The sequence below is a fragment of the Zingiber officinale genome, chromosome 2B (genome assembly GCF_018446385.1).
Source record: "Zingiber officinale cultivar Zhangliang chromosome 2B, Zo_v1.1, whole genome shotgun sequence".
Taxonomy (NCBI): domain Eukaryota; kingdom Viridiplantae; phylum Streptophyta; class Magnoliopsida; order Zingiberales; family Zingiberaceae; genus Zingiber; species Zingiber officinale.
In genome coordinates, this window is record NC_055989.1 from 81,939,318 (window position 1) to 81,960,399 (window position 21,082).

The 21,082-nt window shown below is 39.5% G+C and overlaps 1 protein-coding gene and 1 non-coding gene across 2 annotated transcripts; both read right to left on the bottom strand.

Moving 5' to 3' along the window:
- Positions 1-14,058: 14,058 nt before the first annotated feature.
- Positions 14,059-19,410, bottom strand: LOC122048391 (GPI-anchored hemophore cfmA-like). The gene is made up of 2 exons (XM_042609961.1): positions 19,116-19,410; positions 14,059-14,258 (listed from the first exon to the last, which is right to left on the bottom strand). The coding sequence occupies exons 1-2, from the start codon at positions 19,408-19,410 to the stop codon at positions 14,059-14,061; spliced, it is 495 nt and encodes a 164-aa protein (XP_042465895.1).
- TRNAG-CCC lies at positions 17,737-17,807 on the bottom strand. The gene has a single exon. It is a non-coding gene; the product is annotated as a tRNA-Gly (tRNA).
- Positions 19,411-21,082: the final 1,672 nt, after the last annotated feature.

Consider the following 21,082-nt stretch of genomic DNA (forward strand, 5'->3'; position numbering starts at 1 on the left):
CCGATCTTTCGATCTGAGGTTCATCTCAGTCTCATGAGCCTTATTGCAGAGTTATAAGCAAGTTTTCTTGTGCCCTTCGACCCTCTAGGTGAAGGTTAAATTCCAGACTCTCGAGTTAGGATGCCGAGTTATAAGTGAGTTTCCCCGTGCCCTCCGATCGAAAGTTCATCCCAAACTCTCGAGTCTTAGTGTCAAGTTATAAGTGAGTTTCCTTATGCCCTTCAACCCTATGGGCGAAGTCTAAATTTCAGACTCTCGGGTCAGGGCACCGAGTAAGCGAGTTTCTCTGTGCCCTCCGATCGTCCAATCGGAGGTTCATTCTAGACTCTTGAATGTTAGTGCCAAGTTATAAGTGAGTTTGCCCGTGCCCTTTGATCTTCTGGGCGAAGGTTAAATTTTAAACTCTCAGACTAGTCTACCGAGTTATAAGCAGACTTCCCGGTGCCCTCTGATCATCTGATCGGAGGTTCGTCCTAGACTCTCAAGCCTTAGTACCGATTTATAAGTGGGTTTCCTCATGCCCTTCGACCCTCTAGGCAAAGGTTAAATTCTAGACTCTCGAGCTAGGGTGCTGAGTTATAAGTGGGCTTTTCTGTGCCCTCTGATCGTTTGATCAAAGGTTCATCCTAGACTCTCGAGCTTTAGCGCCGAGTTATAAGCAGGTTTCCCTATGCCCTTCAACCTTCTAGGCAAAGGTTAAATTCCAAACTCTCAGGCTAGGGTATCGAGTTATAAGCAATTTCTCCATGTCCTCCGATCGTCTGATTGGAGGTTCATCTCAGACTCTCGAGCCTTAATGCCAAGTTATAAGTAAATTTTCCCGTGCCCTCTGATCATTTGATTAGAGGTTTATCCCAGACTCTCGAGCCTTACGCCAAGTTATGAGCGGATTTTCCCATGCCCTTCGACCCTCTAGGAGAAGGCTAAATTTCAAACTCTTGAGCTAGGGTGCTAAGCTATAAGAGGGTTTTCCCATACCCTCTGATCGTTCAATCAAAGGTTCCTATGCCCTTCGATCCTCTAGGCGAAGGTTAAATTTTAAACTCTCAGGTCAGGATGATGAATTATAAGCAGGTTTTCTCATGCCCTCTAATTATCTAATCGGTGGTTTGTTCCAGATTTTCAAACCTTAATGCTGAGTTATAAATTGATTTTCTCATACTCTCTGATCAACCACCCGATAGAAGGTTTAATTTTTTTTTTTAACTGAAAAAGAGATATCATTACTTGACAGGGAGACAAACTTTACTAGAAGGAGAGGCCAAACCTGACCTTCTAGAAAAGCTTATTACAAGACAATATCTGCTATACAATCAACTCAAAAGTAAAGAACAAGCCCACCCGATATGCTTTACTATATAGAAAGGAAAGAAACCTCTTCACATCATTTTACAAAATCAAAATTCAACGTAGTGTAACCATCTAGAAAATTCTGCGCAAACGCACCGAATAAGATCCGCCGTTTCATGAAAGCTTAATCTTCCCGGAGCAAAGAAAATGCACCAATCATAAGCATCCACAACCAAACACATAGACCAACAGCTGTCCACCCAACTTCATCTGCCAAGCACAAAATTCAATCCTTTTCCAGCCGATCTTGTACCCATCTACACCAATGATTCTATAACAAATCCTTCGATCAAAGCCGACAGCAGGCAGCATCCCCAACAACACTTCGTCAAATTCGTTGCACTTATCCCATTTGCAGAAAAATAATCAGCACACTCACATTTGTTTAATTAAACAAATTTGCATAGGCATCAAAACTCCATGATCTCAAAATAAATCTGCACACAGCTTCGACATCCTGGCACAATACTGCAAAAACTGCATCATAAATCTGCACAGTCCCAGCTCCTCAGCGCACAGAAAATAAATAGCTTGCTGCTGTCAAATAACGTCTCCAAACCTGCCCTTCTAATACAGTTTTGCAAAATCTCAAACTGATTTACAAGAGACTCTAATATAAGGTAAACCAATTCTATCAACTTTACAAATGCCAAAAAGAAAACTATCCAAGTCATGTGTAAACAAAACTCTATCCACATGAACATTAAAAGCTTGATTTACCAAATAATCCGCCACAGCATTAGTCTCTCTATATACATGTGAGCAAAGTATTTGAAATTTCAAAATTAGCTCCCTGATTTTGAGAACCAGATTACGAGCCTCCCAACAAACCCAAGAGGAGTTAATCATCTTCAGTGCCACCAATGAGTCTGATTCAAGCCAAAGAGGGAAGAAGTGACGAGTAACACACAATTCCAAATCCTGCAAAATAGCCACCAGTTCAGCTCTCACATTGGATCCAAATTCAATGTTTCCATGCTTAGCCATAACAACCTGTCCGTCGTGATCTCAAACAATGAAGCCATAAGATGAAATACCCGGGTTCCCTCTTGAGAAACCATCCGTGTTGATCTTGAAACACCCAACAGTCGGCCTCCTCCAATGTACCACCGAGATGGTCTTCATCAGCCCACTCCGCAAAGGTAGCCCCAAAGCATGGTCCACCGTAACAACACCTTTCCAATGCTTACTTTTAATAATGCCAGTAGCCACACCACGAAACAAATACTATGTTAGTCGGAGGATGTCTAAATATCAATGAAGAAACATCAATTTAAATATTGGATCGTCAAATTGAGAGAGATATTAAGAGAGATCAAGAATTCTGACTATTTCTTAGATTCACGGATCAAATTCAATTCAGTGGGATCTTTCATTCACATTTTTCCATCAATTGCAAATTCTCGAGCCTCAACCCCGAGTTTTAAGCCGGTGGATTTCCCTATATCCTCTGATCGGCCAACCAGTCAAAGGTTCAATTTCAGACCCTCAAGTTTTAGCACCAATTTATAAGTGGATTTCCTTATGTCCTCCGATCAGCCAATCGGTCGAAAGTTAAATTCTAGACTCTCGAGCCTCAACACTGAGTTATAAGTGAGTTTCCCCATACCCTTCGATTGGCCAACTGGTCAGGGTTTCAATTCCAAACTCTCGAGTCTTAGTGCTGAGTTATAAGTGGGTTTCCCTGTACCCTCCGATTGGCCAATTGATCAGACGTTCAATTCCAGACTCTCGTGTCGCAACGCCAAGTTATAAATAGATTTTCCTGTGCCTTTCAGTTGGTCACCTGGTCAAAGGTTCAATTCAAGACTCTTGAGCTATCGGCCAACTGGTCAAAGTTCAATTTCAGACTCTCGAACCTTAGTATCGAGTTATAAACGGGTATCCTCATGCCCTTTGATCGCTCAGTCACGTGTTCAAAACTTTTTGAATGGTCGAGGTGATACTTACGCGAGTTGGCATCTGTCCAAGCAATGCTTGCACAACTTCGAGCAAATAAATTGACACCTCGAAAAGTGAAATATGCATGACACAATGCGAAGTAAAATCTTCAAAGGCAAAAAAGACAGTGGAAGAATATGTACATCAGAACAACATAAGTCTTTAAGTTTTTTGCAAGACTAGGGGGATGAAACCCCAAAGGAAAAATTTCTTCTGAATACATTAAGTAAAGTCGGGGAAGGTATCCTCTAGAATCCGTCTATAATTTTTTAGCAGTGAATAAAATTCTTCGAGATGTCTGGCGTCAGATGGCCTGCTTCTCTAAGTTTCTTTATGGCTCCTTCTACGCCATAGCCAAACATCTTGGAGGTTGGACGGGCGATCATTATGTTGAAGTCCCGAGAGCGCAGATAGTCCACTCGGAAAGCCCAAGCCACTCGGGCTCCCCCACTTTGTAGTTTAACTTTGAGTCGCTCAGTGGAGCCACTTTAACTTTGAGTTGCTCAGTGGAGCCTTGAGAAGTTCCTGCTCCTCCAGTTGAGCCCTTCAGAGTCTGGTAGTTGTGGTTTAGCTCTGCCATCTTTTAGCAAAGTGATAAGCTAGCCACTAGAACAGAGAAAACAATGAAAGATTAGTGTGAAGTGATGTGGTGTGGCCATAAGTGCATGGCTATGTCGTCATGTAATAAAAAGAACAAATTCACAGGAAGTGGTGATTAAGGACTAGTTGATTTCACATGGTGAATTATCTAAATGTTCGAAGGTTGGTTCACGAGTGCTTGTGAAAGAGAGAGAGAGTTGTTGAGAGAAGAGAAAGAGAGGAGGAAAGAGAGAGAAGAGAGAGGGAAAGAGTGTGAGTGCAAGTGAACGGGGGGAGGGTGAATTTGAGTTTGGATCTAGGATTTTAATTTTATTATGATCCTAGTTAATGTCTCTATGCATTTTTCATCTACCTAGTTTCATGCTTGCATTCTTGTAGGTCATATAAGTAAGTCTGACACAACCTCACGAAGATTGTACCAGAGAGTTTACCCAAGTTCTAACGCCATTAAGTTAAAAAAGTCCGGTTAAAGGATTATCCTAGGGCCCTCGATCATACAATCTCTAGTTATCTAATGTACTTTCTAATGGTAGATTAATGATATTAAGTAGAAGAGGTAACTTAGAAAATCTGGTTAAAGGGTTATCCTAGGGCTCTCCAATCATACAATCAATAGATTATGAAAATCACTTCCTAACATTAATATGGGAAAAACTCACATACTCTAATTAGCTTCTCTTGTAGGGAATTGTCCTCTATTTCAAAGGGATATCATAGAGAGTAAGGATACCCTCTGTCACAGGGTTCCTCGTTCATACAATCCAAAACACCTCCTCTATACATTGAAAAAAAACTATACATCTACATGAGTTGACCTCACACACATTTTGTCAAACACATATAAGGCAGAACTCACATAGAATATATCAATAAATGTCACGTCCCAGTTAGTCCTTGCCAGAAGAAATTTCGGCAGCATCTCCCCTTTACGGGTGACAATATGAAACTTGACTACATCAATCCAGATACCTCGGCCAACACGGCTGGAACATATGTATAATAACAATGAAAATAATCAAACACCCATGCAGTTTAATAGTAAAACATTAACCTAAGCAATGATAAGATAATCATTTCAAATAACCTACTCAACTATACCCATAAAGCACAAATCCGATATCCTACTCAACTACACCCATAAAACACAAATCCGATATCCTACTCAACTACACCCATAGAACACAAATCATCAGCATGCATCTAAACGAAAATCCATCGAGAATAAGAAATCGTACAAGATCCAAATGTCAAAAGATATAAGTCTGAAGCATAGTCTATAACATAATAAGGAAACCGAAATGTGCGAACTCGTCGCGACGCGCAGTGGTGGGGGACTAGCAACTAGAGATCTCCTGACAACCTCAACCTGAAATAGTAATAACGGGGTGTGAGTCCAACACTCAGTGGATACCTAGTTGACATGCATACTAAGTAATAACTAGCAGTAATAAATATATGTATAGTCTCCTGAATAAATATCATATGAAAAATGAAAAATTGTAAGGTAAAGGAGTATCTGTACTAACCAGGACCTGGATATAAGGAAAAGTAAAGTCATCAGACCGAGGAGTATTATAATCCTGTATGCATGCCAATCAAATGCATCCATCCAATATGCAGCAAACAAAGTGCAACAAACACAAGCAATAAATGCATCATGCATATGACGTCAATGACATGTCCTGGTCACCCCTAACGTCAGTCAGCCATCTCAGTTTCAAAAAAAGGAAAGTAAGGTAGAAATTAATTCATTTTGAAAGTAGTTTTAAATGTTCTCCCCTTGAACCTGATATAGTGTAACAAATATTCAAAAAAAATAGTCTTAAATATCTAACCATTAGTTACTAACTAACTATTAGAAGATAGCAATGTTTATTTGGTTAGTCAAATTAAGTGAATGCATCTAGTTAGTGTTTGACTAAAATGGATTATTTAACCTGATTATTGTAATTTTAGTATTTTTTGCCCAAATTTGTGTTGATACACTGATATAAGCATCTGAAGTCTAGGCAATAGGTCTATGCATCTCACGTCATTCTAAGATTTTGAATACACAATCAAGGTAGACCTATTATATTTGTGAGATGCTCGATACCAAGATCTATATAAACATGATTTCTATGGATTTGATCTACTCTAAGACCAAAATTAATTTTGAAATACTAAAGAAATGGAAATTTTTAGAAAATATAAGAATTTTCCCTATAATTTGCAAATTATTTGAAAATAGCAGTCCTAGTCTATCGTACACATTCCTAATTTATCCAAATAAAGTGGCAAGAAGCAGCTAAGTGTATAGATGAAGTCAAGCAGATATATAATGTAGAACAATGCACTAAATGTAATCAGGTCTGGTTATCATCAGCAAGTGGAGGTGGGGGCTACTCAGTACTCGAAAACCCCGAAGAATTTATCGAAACCTAGTGGTCATCTCCTCCCGGAGAGAGGTAAATCTGGTGGTCATCTCTTCCCAGATAGTGCTAAATCTGTTTGAGACTAACTACAAGATCTGTCCGGAAGACTCCTCAAGTTGAGCAAGTCGATCCTCGATGGATAGTGAAGTCGAGGGTTGGGTCGAACTCAAGGGCTCGGTCGAAGAGGTCCAAAGGGCTCCTCGGCCGTAAATGATGGCATCTCCTCTCCCTCGACTAGAATAATAGGTGGGAAATCCTCCTTGGCCTTACCTGGAGTGTTTGGCTATGGTCCCACTCTCCAAGCCAGTCTCCCCTAAGCGGTGACATCTATATGCACTAATGCAAGCTGACATTGACTAATCTCATCATACATGCTAAGGAAAGTGGGCGTACCCTGGGTCATATCTGTTGGAACCCTAAGGTGTTTTGATGTGATCAAACAAGTTAAGTTAGGTCATGTTTTGTCTAACCTTTATGTCTAAGTGTGTAGGATCTTAGGAACACAGGAAGTCGAGCGGAAGATGCGGCTAACGAGAAGGATGGCATGGGGAGAGAGCCAACGGGCTCGGCGCGTCCGAGGGACGAGGTGAACGCGGAAGAGTACACCGGTGGACGAGAAGAACGTGCACGACGTTCGAGGGACGAGAAACCGGGAAGGAAGGCTGCTCGAGGAGACGACCGGAACTTGGGTTCGGGTGAGCCCTATTCTGGATGGTCGAGATCACCCAAGTTAGCAAAACCGGAGTTGAAGACCCGAACCGAGACGAGCCGAACCGAAGCAGAGCTACCGGACGGAAAAAGTCAACCAGAGTTGACTTTTGGGGTCCAGGGCGCCTGGAGCTGACCGGGGCACCCGGACCCCTCCGGGGCTCCCGGAACATACCGGGGCCCCCGGAGCAAAGATTTTGACCAGATCGAGTTTTGACTCGATCTAATCGTTGGGGGATAAAATTTTATCCCCCCCCCAGGGCGCCTGGACTCTTCAGGGCACCCCGACCAGTGCTATAAATATAGCACTGATTAGCACAGATCTTTTAACTCACTTGTAATCAGTTTCTTAGTGCTTTACTTTTCTGTCTGTGCTCTCAACGCTGTAAGAGGCTACTCCGCCCAGAGGAGATCATCAGATACTGCGCTTTCTTTTCCTTGGATTAGTAATCCCCTGATTGCAAACTAAGTAAACCCTCTGTGTCTAATCTCTTTTAATTAGTCTCATTTTTTTATTACAAGTGTTTGTTAATTAGTCGATATATCCGAGAAAGGTTAGATTTATTTTCGTAGGGCAATTCACCTCTCCCCTCTTGCCGGTCTCCAAAGGGACCAACAATATCTACCTCTATGTTCAAAAATATATATGTCAAAATGTGACAATAGGGCATATGAACATGTCGCTAGTGACGAGACTGGATGCATGAATTGTTGGAGCAATCCCAATGGTCTGTGCGATCATGTGTTTTGATGTTTGGGAAAAGGGTTTAAGTTAGGATTACCCTCGTTATTTGATATGTGTATGTGAGTGTGCAGGTTTATAGGATACACGTACGACTCAGCTTGATGGCTTCGGGTCCGGTGAAGGATGGAGCATCTGAGGGACCGTGGACAAGGCGACAAGAAAAAGAGCCAAGGGAAGCACACTTTGAGGCATACACGAAGGATGACATTGGGATAAGCCGTGGGCTTGGATGAATCCGAGGGATGAGAGCCAAAGGAAGTAAGCTTGAAGGCAAGAGGTCAAAACTACGAAGAAGAAGAGTCAAGTGAGTCATGAGGGTCCGAGTGCATGAGAGATTGTACTCAGGAAAAAAATCTCGGGGGGTACTTTAGCAGTCAACAAGTACTGTAGCAGTTAACGACATTGTAGTAGTTACTGTAGCAGTCGACTGATACACTATAGCAGTCGATTAAAGAGCCATTGAGAGAGTCGTTGGCCAGGCACCAGCCAACTGGTGCATACACCAGTCGACTGGTAACAGTAAAATAGCAAGGCTATTTTCTTCCAAGCTCTATAAGAAGGAGTTTGGGATGGCCTGCCAAGATGATGAAATTAGACTTGGTTAAAGCCTAATTAGTAGTTACAAGAGTTCTTAAGTGCTTGTGTAATCCAAGAGGTCTTGGTGAGTTTTGTGATGAGGTTTCTCCACCACAAGGAGCGACTTGAGATAACCAGAGTTTGTCGAGGGCTAATCCACCGAAGGATCGAGATCGTGCATCTCAAGGACAGCCATGGAGTAGGAGCCCTAATCTCCAAACATGTTACATCAATGTGCATTGGTTTGCTTGTTCTCTTTCTTTGTTTTTAGCTTTCGCATTCATATTAGTATTTGTATTTCCACTTGCGCACTAACGAATACGTAGGAAGCCATCAATTGAGGACAACATCTATTCAACCCCCCTTCTAGCTGACCATAAGATCCCCAACATGAATGACATTCTAAAACATGTGTAATGCAATGTCGATGGTTAGGCATTGGCATAGTGCATATAAGAAAAAGGAGTGGGAAGGATGCATCATTGCAACATCGCGAGATATAATCGACAAAATACAGGTGGTCAAGACTCGATACAGGACATAGTCTTGAACCCTAAGAGAGAGTGACTTAAAGTCAGTCACAGTAGGTAGTCTCTTCTCTCCAAAAAAATACATGTGGATAGTATCTAATGTAATATGGGAGTAGGGTTTGCCAAATGACAAATCTCTACTAGGGTAACACAAAAATGGACATGCAGACCTCCTAAAACCTAAACTATCATACAATAGAGAGGGTGAGAACCTAAAGTCCTTACCACCCACTCTGATGGAATATGCCAAGTTGTCGATCTTAACTAGGGTGTTATAAAACTGGGTATACAAGTCTAAATTTAATGAATGACTACAATAAACTAGCCTATTTAACTAGTAATAGTCAATGACCTCTATGATAGGGGCACAGTATCATGTGAAAAATGACCTACTCAAATACCTAGATTTAAGTGTGATATATGAATACTGTAGAAAATCTAGCCTAAGTCGCTCAATCAAAAATCTAGCACCGACAGAGGGGATACTACTCGAACTAGGCTAGGACAGAATGACATTTTTTCATTTCCTAAAGTAGCATATACATGCAAATATTCACAAAAAAAACATACAAATAGCCAAAACTAACTAGATAGATTGAGTTAGAGTGTACCGAAGAGGCATTATTGAGGTTTAGAAGGAGAAAATTGGAGAAGAAGGTATGAAACATCACTGGAAGGCACCTTGAAGGAGAAAAAAATGCGAACAAAGCTAGCCTCTGTTCACAGTGAAAAAGTCAGGTTGAAGGCGCCTTCATCCTGATGGCAGGTGCCTTTCATGCACTATGGAGGGTGCCTTCAACTGGCTGAAGGCACTTTCAATCAGTTGGGGCAGGATTTTTCTTGCCCATCTGAAAGCACCTCTGGTTGTAATGGAGGTGTCTTCGGTGGCGGTATAATAATTTTTTTAAGTTTTAGTTAAGTTTAAAGTTAATTTGTTAATATTTTAATTTTAAATTTGAGTTTAAATTTTGAGTTAATTAATTTAAACTTAATTAGAATTTAATTTAAACTTGCATTTGCATTTTATTTTAATTTAAATCTAATTTGAATTTAAATCCTTATTCATCTCACCTTATTTATATTTTTAATTAGGGAATCCTATAATTTTATAAGATGAGTTAGGTTGAATTTTAGGATTTGGTTTAACTTGTATTAGATTCAAGTTTAACTTTGAGTTTAACAAATAAACATTCTTTGGATAAACTTCTAAGCTATGGTAAGTCACTTGGACATCATTAGAGTAACCACACCTTCAAAAAATTTTAAATAGTCATATCCCCTGAACTTAATATAAAACTTTAGACTAACCAGTTAGAATTAGTAAGAGGTAGTTTCAATTAGTTCCACTAAGCCAAATGCACTAAGTTGAGTCATATCTTCCTAGACATGTATAGGCAGAGCTTCCCTAACATACTATTATCCAAAACTTCTCCAGTACCGTTTATCAAGTTAAACTATTGTCACTATTTATGCTAGTCCTAATTACCTAGCCAGGTAAATTATTATTTTGGAGGTGTCAACTAGTTTGGAGTCTTCCTCTGAATTATTGAACTTTGGATTTAGATTTTAGGTTTGTGTCAATTTGCTTTATAGTTATAATAGACTTGATTATAGTTTGGGTTAGAGTAATTTTGTTTTTACTTAATTTAGGTTTATTTGATTTGATTTTATTCTTTTGATTTGAATTTATTTTTGAAGGTTTAATTTTTATAGTTGAGAGTGATTTATTTTGATTCATATAGTGAATTTTATTTTTCGGTACATAGTATTGATTAAGTCCTACTTGTGTAGTTAGACACGCTTTCAAAACCCAAGCTTTAGTTAGTTTTAAATTTTGAGTTAGGGTTAAAAATAATTTAAATGTAGAGTTGGACTTATATCCAAGTCTGATTATATTGTACACAGCTCTTTGAGATCCAAGTATCATATTTAGATACTTGGATCCTATGGTAAACTTTTCCAACTGTTTCTTTAGCTCTTTAACTTGACTTTTCAAGATAGAATTTTCTTCCTCAAGATTTGTAGCTTGAGTTAAATTTCTATCTTGAACTTGGTCAGTTAAGGAGATCAAACTAAGTTGTTCCTTAAAGATGTTATTTTCTTTAAGGAGGAGTTTAGTGTGCTCCTTAGTTTTTGTTAACTTTTTGTTTAAGAAATAAATATTTTTTAAAAAAAATTGCTTAATTAAATGTTACCCTAGTTGGTTCGTCTAAACTGGATGCAGATCTGTTGCTCGACTCGTATTCTGATTCTTCTTCTTGATCTGATTCGACTCTAGTTGCCATTAATGCGAGGTAACTCGCTTGCTTCGGTTCGTCTGCTCCTAATCTGTCCGAGGGAGATTCATCCCAAGTCACTTTTAGTGCTTCTTTTGCTTCTTGATCTTGTCGTCATTCAGGTATTCATGTTTGAAGTGCCCCTTTTTGTTACAGCTGTAGCATGTGACGTTTGCCTTTGAGTTGTTGGATGCAGACTTGGACATCTTCTTCATGTCGCATTTGATGAAGCTTTTCTTGCGTCTAGTGAATATTTTTCTTACCATGTTCACCAGTTTCTTTTCTTTATCTGATTATGATTTGGGTTTAATTTCTACTTTGAGTTTTGCTCCCTTTGAAGTGCATGTAGGAAATGCAATTCCTTTCTCAACCTTTGGGTCGTTAGTTTATTCGTGCAGCTCTAATTCACTAAATAGTTCATTTAACTTTAATTTTAAGAGGTTTCTTGAAACCTTATAGGCATCTATGATTGGTGCCCATAGTGAGTTTCGAGGGAACTAGTTCAGTGCGTACCTGATAATATCGTAATTCTCAAGTTGATGTTCGATCATGTGTAGGCCATTGAGGATATCCTTGATCCTCACGTGCAGTTGGCTTGCAGTTTCTCCATCTTGTATTTTAATATTAAGTAAAGAATTCGATAATAGATCACGCTTCGTTTCCCTTGAGTCGGTAGTTCCTCCGTGTAGTTTGATGAGCTTGTCTCATAGCTCCTTTACATTCTTGTGCGAGCCAACTTGGTTGAATTCTTCTTTTGTGAGTCTGCACTGGATCGTGTTCAACGCTTTTGAGTCGATCTGGATTTTCTTCTTATCTTCTGGACTCCATCTTTCAGGACCAAGTGACACTTTTGTTGCTTCTTCTACAGGCGCCTGGTGCCGTCGTTGAATGGTGAAGCATTGCTCGATATTTGTATTTAAGTAAACTTCTATCCTCTTCTTCCAATATGGAAAATTATTTCCGTTGAAGAGAGGAGGATGAGTGGTGTTGAACCCCTCAAGTTGGGCCATTGATCACTGAGAAATAGAAAACTAGAAGGTGGTACCAAGACTTGGTCTTGTATTAGTAGTGCTTGAGAAAAATATATCGATGACTAGAGTGGTGTTGTACCAATTTTGAGTAAAAATTGAACGATAAATAATTACTTGAAGAGGTAAATTTACCAATTAAAATAAGGTACAAAGAACCATAATTCAAAAATAAATTAAAACAATTCCCCCGACTTGATTGGTGGTTGCACCAATTCAGAGCAGAACCTGGCTCTGATACCACTTGTTGGATCAAGACGAATGTGAGAGGGGGTGAATCATGTGGTTTTCAAAAACTTTTCTTTTAGTTTTAAAAATAAAGTAAGCACAGCGGAAATAAGAATAAAAAATAGAAAAGTAAAAGACACGGTTCAATTTTACTTGGTTTAGAGCTTTCAGTGACTTCTACTCCAAAATCCAGGTCCTACGAACCTATCAACGGGTAATCCATTGAAACCTCTTCCGAAACCGTCGGAAGAGGTGATCGAATACAAAAAGAATTAGAAGAGTGTAGCAAGCTACACTTTCCGTTCGAAGTAATTAAGAACATAAATTAACACTTCATTATCAAACACTTTATGTAGACCGTCGGCTTGAGTTTGGTGTTGGACGGCTTCTCAGCGGTAATCAGGCGTAACAGAGTCATAGCAGGGCAGCAGCAGGAAGCCGGAGCAGTTGGAAAGTCAATCTCGTATAGAAGTTGATGATGAAAGCTTAGTCGAGATCCCCTTTTATGGAGGGTGGAAAGTGCCTTCCATACCCTTGAAGGCGCCTTCCATAGGCAAAATCCTATTCCAAAATTGTTGCTCCTTATTTGCAACGAGTTCTGAATTTTATCCATTAGAAGGCACCTTTCATAGCACCGAAAGCGCCTTCCATGAATAATATGAAGGCGCCTTCCAATGCTTGAAGGTGCTTCAGGTATCGTTCACCCGAGGCCTTTCTATTCCTTTTGCCTTGCAAGTTAAGTTGGTCTAACATGACAATATCTAACTTATAAAATAAAGTTAGCACAATAATAATAAGATTAATTTATGACTTAGACCCCGTCCTTCTGACCAAGATCTAGTCAGGGTCTCAATTTAGGTTTTCAATATGGATCTAAATTGGATTGAAGTCTATTGTCCCCTCAACTGAGACGCGTCCTCACTTAGTCACTCTTCTCCAATGACTTATCTCTACTTACTGTGTGTTAAGTTACCTCCTTGATGTCAATTTGACCCACCGGATCTTCCTGTTGTAATCGCATATCCGAACTTCTCTACTCGGGAATCGCACATCCCGATCTCCTACAGGAATCACACATCTGGACTTCATCACTCGGGAATCACACATCCTGACTGGACTTCTTGCCTGGTGTCAGGTCTTCTTGACCTGTTAAGTTAGTCAACTCTCCACACTTGGTAACAAGGTTAGATCATGATAACACCTAATTTAACTCACTTGTCATTCATCAAAACCTGAGTTACATCATTAGTGCAAATTGCACCAACACTGGACTGGGTGTTGGACTTTGATTTAGGAGTGGAGTGCATTTTTGAGCAAGGATATGATGGTTTAGTCAGAGGGGGCGACAAAAAGGAGATAGGTCGCACGGTAATCACTTCAATTTATAGTTCAAAGATTGAAGGCGTTTGTTCAAACTAAACATGAGTTGGAAGGTTGACTCCGAGTATCGGAGGAATGGATGATGAACTCTCTCCCTACTTGGATGGTGGATTTGGTGTCAGGGCTTCAACGAAAATTCATTGCGTGGGCGTTGCTAATCGGCATCTCTTGCTTCGTTAACATTGGAACAGGTATTCTCCGGATGTGGTGGACTCAGAGGGAACCTCCAAGGGTATAAGAGAAGGTCGAGAAGGCGACATTTCCTTAATGTTTGTGGACGTATCACTCCCCATGACTTGGCTGGCATCCTCTTCGTCGATTGCCTACTCGGCCATGCAGCACAAGCTCCTCTTTGAGTGGCTCCTCGGTCAAGCTGATCAACACAAGTCCACGTCTTTCCAACTCAGCCTCACCATTCACATCCATCTCCTCATCATCTAACTTGGTGGAATCCCCCAAGAGAGCTTTCCACATCTTTTTGTCTATAAAACAAGAAAAGAAATTGGTTAGATATAAGAGTAAAGGGAGATTGAATTTCTCAATGAAACTGTCGGGCAGTCAAACTTAGATGAGACTAAGCCCGAAAATATACATAACACCCTCCACAAACAGCTTGTGAATGTTGAACTTCCAATCGGATAGTTGACTGGAGGCAGTGAGGTAGACTAGCTCCCACTTGAATACATCTACGTTGAGAGTCGAGTGTAATTTCATTTGCCAACCGATTAGGAAGATTACTAGAGAGGCTGGTAAGATATAAAAGTAATGTGACTTCCAACGTTTATTGGAAGCGGACATCTTATCAAAGAAAATGGAGCCCACTCGGGCTTGGAAGATAAAAACACCTGGCTTAGAGTTCTTTGGATAATAGAAATAATAGAAGACTTATGGGTGTAGGGGGACTCGGTACAGACAAAATAGTATGATGACTTCATATAGTAACCTAATGGAATTCAGAACTAACTACTGAAGTAGAATAGCTACAAATTTCGATGAAGAAGGAATATAAGGGGAAACGAAGAGTGGCTAAAAATTGATCCTTGAAGAAAGTTAAGTAGCCAATAGGGAGAGGTTGGGACGATTGTAGCCAGTTAGAATGATGATGTGATGATCTAGAAAGGTGGAACTTGAACAATTGTCGGTAACAGAGAACGAAGGTGAGAATGAAGGCGAGGAAGAAGACAAAGAGGAGAATGTGAAAACGATAAGAGTTGCATCGAATATTGTAAACCTTAAAACCCTAGTGGTGGCCTCTTTTAGCTGTTCGATCAAGGGAGCGAAGGAGAGAGGACTAATTGGGATCGTTGAATTTAAACTTTCAAATGTCACATCAAATCTCATAGTAGCTTGTCATTTCATATATTCTTTTCACAGACATGCGTCATGTGGTGGAAAAATATAGGTCATATTTATTAGGGATGAGAGGCAGTAAGCAGACTTATGATAAAAATGCATGCTCATCATACTAAGCATTAATGATGAGTGACATGCCCTATTTTCAAGGCACTAGTGTGATGTCAGCTTGAGCTGAGAGGCAGAACAAGGACTGAGCGTCCAATTGGATAACGAGAGACACAAGAAACATAAGAGTCTAATCAGCCAGACTCGCGCCTCCTTTGACTAGACTTGAAATGAAGGCTTATGATACGAGGGATAAGGTAGGGCCCCTAAAGATGGGATCAAAGTCAAGAAGGTCGGTCAATGTAGAGGTCAAAGTTAGGGGGAGCAACGATCAGGGCTCGCAGGGTTGCCTGATTCGGTCGAGCGGCCAATCTAATCAAACCCTCTAGCTGGTCGAATCCCAAGTCCTTCCGATTGTCTTAGTTTTGAGTTTTTGAATCGAGTGATATAGGTGATTGGACCCTTTGGCCGATCAGATTCTAAGTCCCTTTGGCTCGATAAAATCTCATGCCATCCTAGCTCTATTGATAGTCGAGTCCTCTCAGCCAGTCAGTTAGCCTAGAGGCATGCCCTGAGCAGACTCTTTGCTCGACCTGGCACCGAGTCGTCAGGAAGACTGAGTCCTCAAAATGGCCAACATTACACATCCAACCCGACTTGACGTCAGAAAGGACTCAGCCAGTTTATCAGCAGAAACATATCAAGGGTCCATAAACCCAACAACCTAATATTCCTTTTTGACATTTAGCATAACCATTGTCAGAAAACTAAGGGAATATTCCCTATGCACGTCGTATGACAGAAGCTTCTACTCTGCAAAATACAAAAATAGTGAGCCCAATTTGGAAAAGGTGTCAAAATGTCAGAACGGTTGGTCTATTTTTAGAAATACATCGAGGTTCATGCACAGAGAAAAGTAAGCACTATATAAGGGGTCTCCTCTAAAGACGTAGGTACGCAATGCTACGTAGTCTCTACGCTCTCAGTATCATTGTTCTTGGTTCTTCATTTTCTCCACTTGCAATCTAACTTGAATGTTGGAGTGTCTGCATTAGGAACCTCTCCTTGCCAGGCGACTAACGCTTTCCCATCTTTTAGCTTTCTTTGGATGTGCAAGCTCGCTTGGCCACTCTACTTCTAGCTCAAAGTCTTCTAGTGGTCAACAACAGAGTCACCTACCCAGTGCTCCATTTTCTCAAATTTTAGACAAGATCATCTCAATTTGATAATTTTCAAATGTATGAATCATAAAAAAATATTTAGAATTTTCATCATTTAGAAAAAAAATATTGATTTCTCTAATTGGACTTTTTCAACTAATAAATTTATTAATTTATATTTATATTTTCCCATTATGCTGAATCATATATATTTTAAATAATAATTTCATTGATATTATTTAAAAATTTATATTCATGATCTATTAACTCGTCTTTTCTGAATTACTATTATTTTTTATTAATATTAATATTTGATGAATTAGATTTGTAATCGAAGAATGTTCTTGACAAAAAAAATTTTATCCTAAAGTATTATCTTCCGATAAAGGTTCAATTAGTTTTTCATTTAAATTTTTAATTATATTATTTTCTGAATTTTGATTTTGATTATTAGTAATAAATCTATGATTAATAAATTCTTCTATTTTTCTTTTTTTCCATAGGTTTTATATATCCAGAATCATTTTTTTAACAAACATGTTTATATTCAAATAATAATAATAATAATAATAATAATATAAGTCTCTATTATTATCAAAATAAAATTTCTTAAAATTAAATGAATAATAAAATTTGATTTATTCCGTGTAGCTTCAATTTATATATATCCTTCACACATTCACCCTCCGAAGAAGGAATTCTCTCTTTCTAGAAGAATAGAACAAAATAATAAGAGTCTACCATCCCAGCCGCAGTCAAATGCACAGTCAAGCACCGAAGACAAAGAACTTATAACCTGACATTCATTGAATTAGGTAACAGTCTTATAAATTAGTATGGTATAATTACAAAATATGGTGGAAAAAGATAAATATATATTTAAATTGTAGTCATTAAAGACATAGGTGGAAGGTGTAAAAGAGCCCAACAATCGAAGTAGCATTGCATGTCAGCATGATGCAATTGCAACATTAATTACTTGACAATTAAATATTTTATAAAAAAATAAATAAAGATTTGTAATCATAATTGCCCTAATTTTATTGGGCTCTGAGCATAGACCTTAATAATCTATATGGGCATAATTTGTTCTTTAGTTCATAGACCGACATCGAAGATTCGTGGCAAGATTAACTTTTGATACTTTCTTAATCTGCAACTACATGAAAAAGTTTAGAAGAATGCCTACTCGATGTCATTATCCAAATGAATCTTAGTTAGGATCCTAAATATTTGGATGATAATTTAATATCCTTCCACGAAAATCGAAATCATAGCCTCGAGCATATTAGAAAAATCCTTCTAAGACCGCCATAAAAATATTAGAAGAAAGGAGTAAATCAATAAACAAATGACCATGTGCTTATTTTGAAGTTCGGCATTTCTTGAACAAAAATATTGCGCATCCGGGGAATCGAACCCCGGTCAGTACCGTGGGAGGGTACTATGATACCACTACACCAGATGCGCTACTATGCATCATATTTCCATCTACGTTTCTTGACCGGTAAAATTGACTTTAGTTCGTTTTTTTTCCGATTGTTTTTTAAATTAAAATATTTGTTTAAGATTTTATTTTTATGGTTCAGGTTTCCAATTAGGTTATAATATTCAAGATAATTTTTTTAAAAATTTTAACCTCTAGGGTTTAAATTTTTCAATTAGGCTATAATGTTTAGTTAAAAGAAAAATTAAAAAAAAAAATTGCTTAAATAGTATTGTAATATGTTTAAAAGATATATTATTATATTTGGGATTTATATAAGAAAATATTGATTTTTTTAATTAAAAAAAAAAAGAAACGCAGCTATGTTGTGTGCACAGTGCCGGTTAATTCTAGAAAGATCTACACAATCTTATAGAAATGATACAATCTTATCGAAATTTTCATTTATTAATATATAATAAATTATTATTATATAAGGGTAAATTAATCTTTTATTATTATTTTATTATCTATTTATATTTTTTTTCTTTTGTAAATCTAAGTTTTTTAGTAATATAATTTGTTAGTCTCTTTATATGACTACCTCTTTTTCTTCTTTATTTTGTGTTGTTTTTATACTCTATTTTTATTCTTTGCTTTGTTTACATCGCTTATCATTAAATAAATTGAAAAATACTTCCAGCCAGATGTCCTATTAGTTCAGCGTTGTCAATTGATCATTAAAAAAAATTATTCGTTTATTTATCAAAATAAAAACCTGATCTTTAGCTACTTATAAAAAAAATTTTAAAAAAACACTCTAGGGCTGCATCATTGCCTTAGGGCAACATATTTATACTTTTGATCTCATATAATATATATATATATTTCACACCATATAATTTTTTATATCATGATTAATACACTTATTATTGTATTCTCACATTTAGTGCAGTACGACTGTGGTAGTTAGTTTCAAAGTATTCATCGAAGTTGAAAATGAAATGAAGCAAGGCTGAGAAAATGCGGCAAAGTGATATTCAGCCTATCCAAATTCTTTCGAGTTCAACCCATTGACCTAACACACAGTGAAGCAAAAGAGAAGAGATACAAGAACGCTTTCTTTTTAATACGTGTGATGATTATGTGTGCGTATGGGACACGCACTTATTTGAATAGATACCTCACTAGTATAATTAACTCAGATTAATTATGACCACCCCTACCGGATCCATATCCATGGCCTTCACCGTAGCCCGAACCCGAGCCCTCTCCGTTCCCGGATCCCGAACCGTGGCCTTCTCCGTACCCGTGTCCCTCTCCGTACCCGGACCCGCTCCCATTTCCTTGACCTGCGCCGGACCCTGCGCCCGAACCGGCAGATGAGCCTGCACCAGAACCTGAGCCAGAACCGGCGTACGAGCCGGCAGATGAGCCAGCGCCCGAACCAGAGGACGAAGCGGACCCAGAACCTGAGCCGGATCCCGAGGCGGAGCCTGAGCCACCGAGGCCTAAACCCAGGCCGAGGCCGAGTCCGAGTCCGAGATCTTTACGTGCCGGGCGGCCGGCTGCGGCGGCCGCCGCAACCGAGAGAAGCAGCAGCAGCAGAGCCACCGCAGCAGCAGAAGAAGCTCTCATGGCCGCCATTGGTGCTCAAATCTGAAGCTCCCAAATCAAAGCTCGAACTCGATCAGAGTCTGCGATGATAGATGGAGGAAGGAGGAGGAACCATTTATAGGCGATGGCGTGGTTGGGATCTGAAGGTACATCTATCGCCATGGCCGAAAGCTGAAGAAGATGCGGCTGAGAGATGAGAAGCAGCAGGTAGTGGGTCTTATCAACTGATTGCATGGCGGCGCAGTATGACAAAGCATGCACGTTTTCTAACACTAATTAATGTCGTTTAGTAGGGACAATACTATCTGTGCATGTTTCGTCTGAGAAAATAAACGGAAACTAATGGCGGGGTTTGACTCCCAACAATCCATGATTAGTGTTCTAATAGAACGTGTCAACTATTAGGAAGAAATAGTTGCTCCACTACAGATTTGTTTAAGGTTATTCTTAGCTCTTTCAAGGGTGAGGCTCTGGGAAGAGCCAACACTGCATTCCACTATTCCACTCTCAAGATAGAAGATACACCGTGCGTCTGTGTTAGGTTCAGACTCGTGGTTAGAGTCTGAGTCATGGTTCGGGCAGCCAAGATCAATTAACATCCAGGTCTGAGTCGCGTTCGGCTTCAGTAACCTTGCTGGGAGCCGCAGACTCGCAGACTGCACTTTGCTTGGAAATCCACCAAGAAACAGAATTGCTTTTTGCAGAGTGAACAATACAAATGACAGCGCTGAGTTTATATATATCGCATTCACAGCAGATCAGAGATCTCAAGGAAAGCGATGGAGCTCGGGCCTCACCGCTGCTTTGCTTCTCTACGCTCGATTCCAAACAGAGCCAGCGCATCTCTCTGCTCTAGTTCAGCGTCCGTGGAAAACTTTACGAATCTAAATCATTTTCCGTTTGAACCGAATAAATTATCTGTCAAGCTCGTTGATATATTTGATGGTGAGAAAGAATGATGGGATGGGAGGTGAGTGAGGGACTGGTGGAGATCGGACCACCGTGGTGGTGGGCTCTGTTTTCGGTCCCTGCGCACATGGGAGCTGCTGCTGCTCCTCTGTTCAGTCTCTGTTGTTGCTGTTGCCACTGCAGCATCTCCTTTTATGACTGTATATTTTCTCTTCCCTATGCTGTTCTGCTGATGTTTCGGCTACAATATTCAAATACATGGCGGACCGATAATGGGGATTATTATTTTGGATAAGCAGCCATAAAATAAGTGTACTTGGAGAAGTTCCACAACGGGAATGAAAGTAGATTCACGTGTGCCAACTTGATCGATGAGAGGTCGATGCATGTCTGATTCGATTCAATCAACAGTTGAAATCGTTATAAACGCATGTGGGAGGGTGCATATCTACCACTCGCGTAATGATATCTGCCTCTACTCCAGTTTTTCTCCTGGCCTTCCAGACTTTGCTCAAGAAGCGGCAAGAAGCGCAGCCGGAGTGCTCTGCTCTTCGTTGTCTTCGTTCCTTTGAAAATTTCTCTCTTTATTAAAGCATCTCAGTAATCTCTCTCCTTCTTCCTTGTGGAAACTGAGGTAGCATGTAACAGCCCCATTAAACCGCAGGAGCAGGAGCAGGAACAGGAACAGGAGTCGACGGCGGAGGAAATCTTGCTCAAGTGCAAGCCAAGAAGTGCTCTCTTCTTCTCCTACAAAAATGCGATTTTTATTCGAGCCTAGAAGTTTCCTTTGCAA

Excerpts from the sequence above, each read along its gene's own strand:
- LOC122048391 (XM_042609961.1), bottom strand. The coding sequence starts at position 19,410 with ATGGCGGCCATGAGAGCTTCTTCTGCTGCTGCGGTGGCTCTGCTGCTG. Across the intron at positions 14,259-19,115 it reads GGGCGCAGGGTCCGGCGCAG|ACAAAAAGATGTGGAAAGCT; the intron begins GTCAAGGAAATG and ends CTTGTTTTATAG.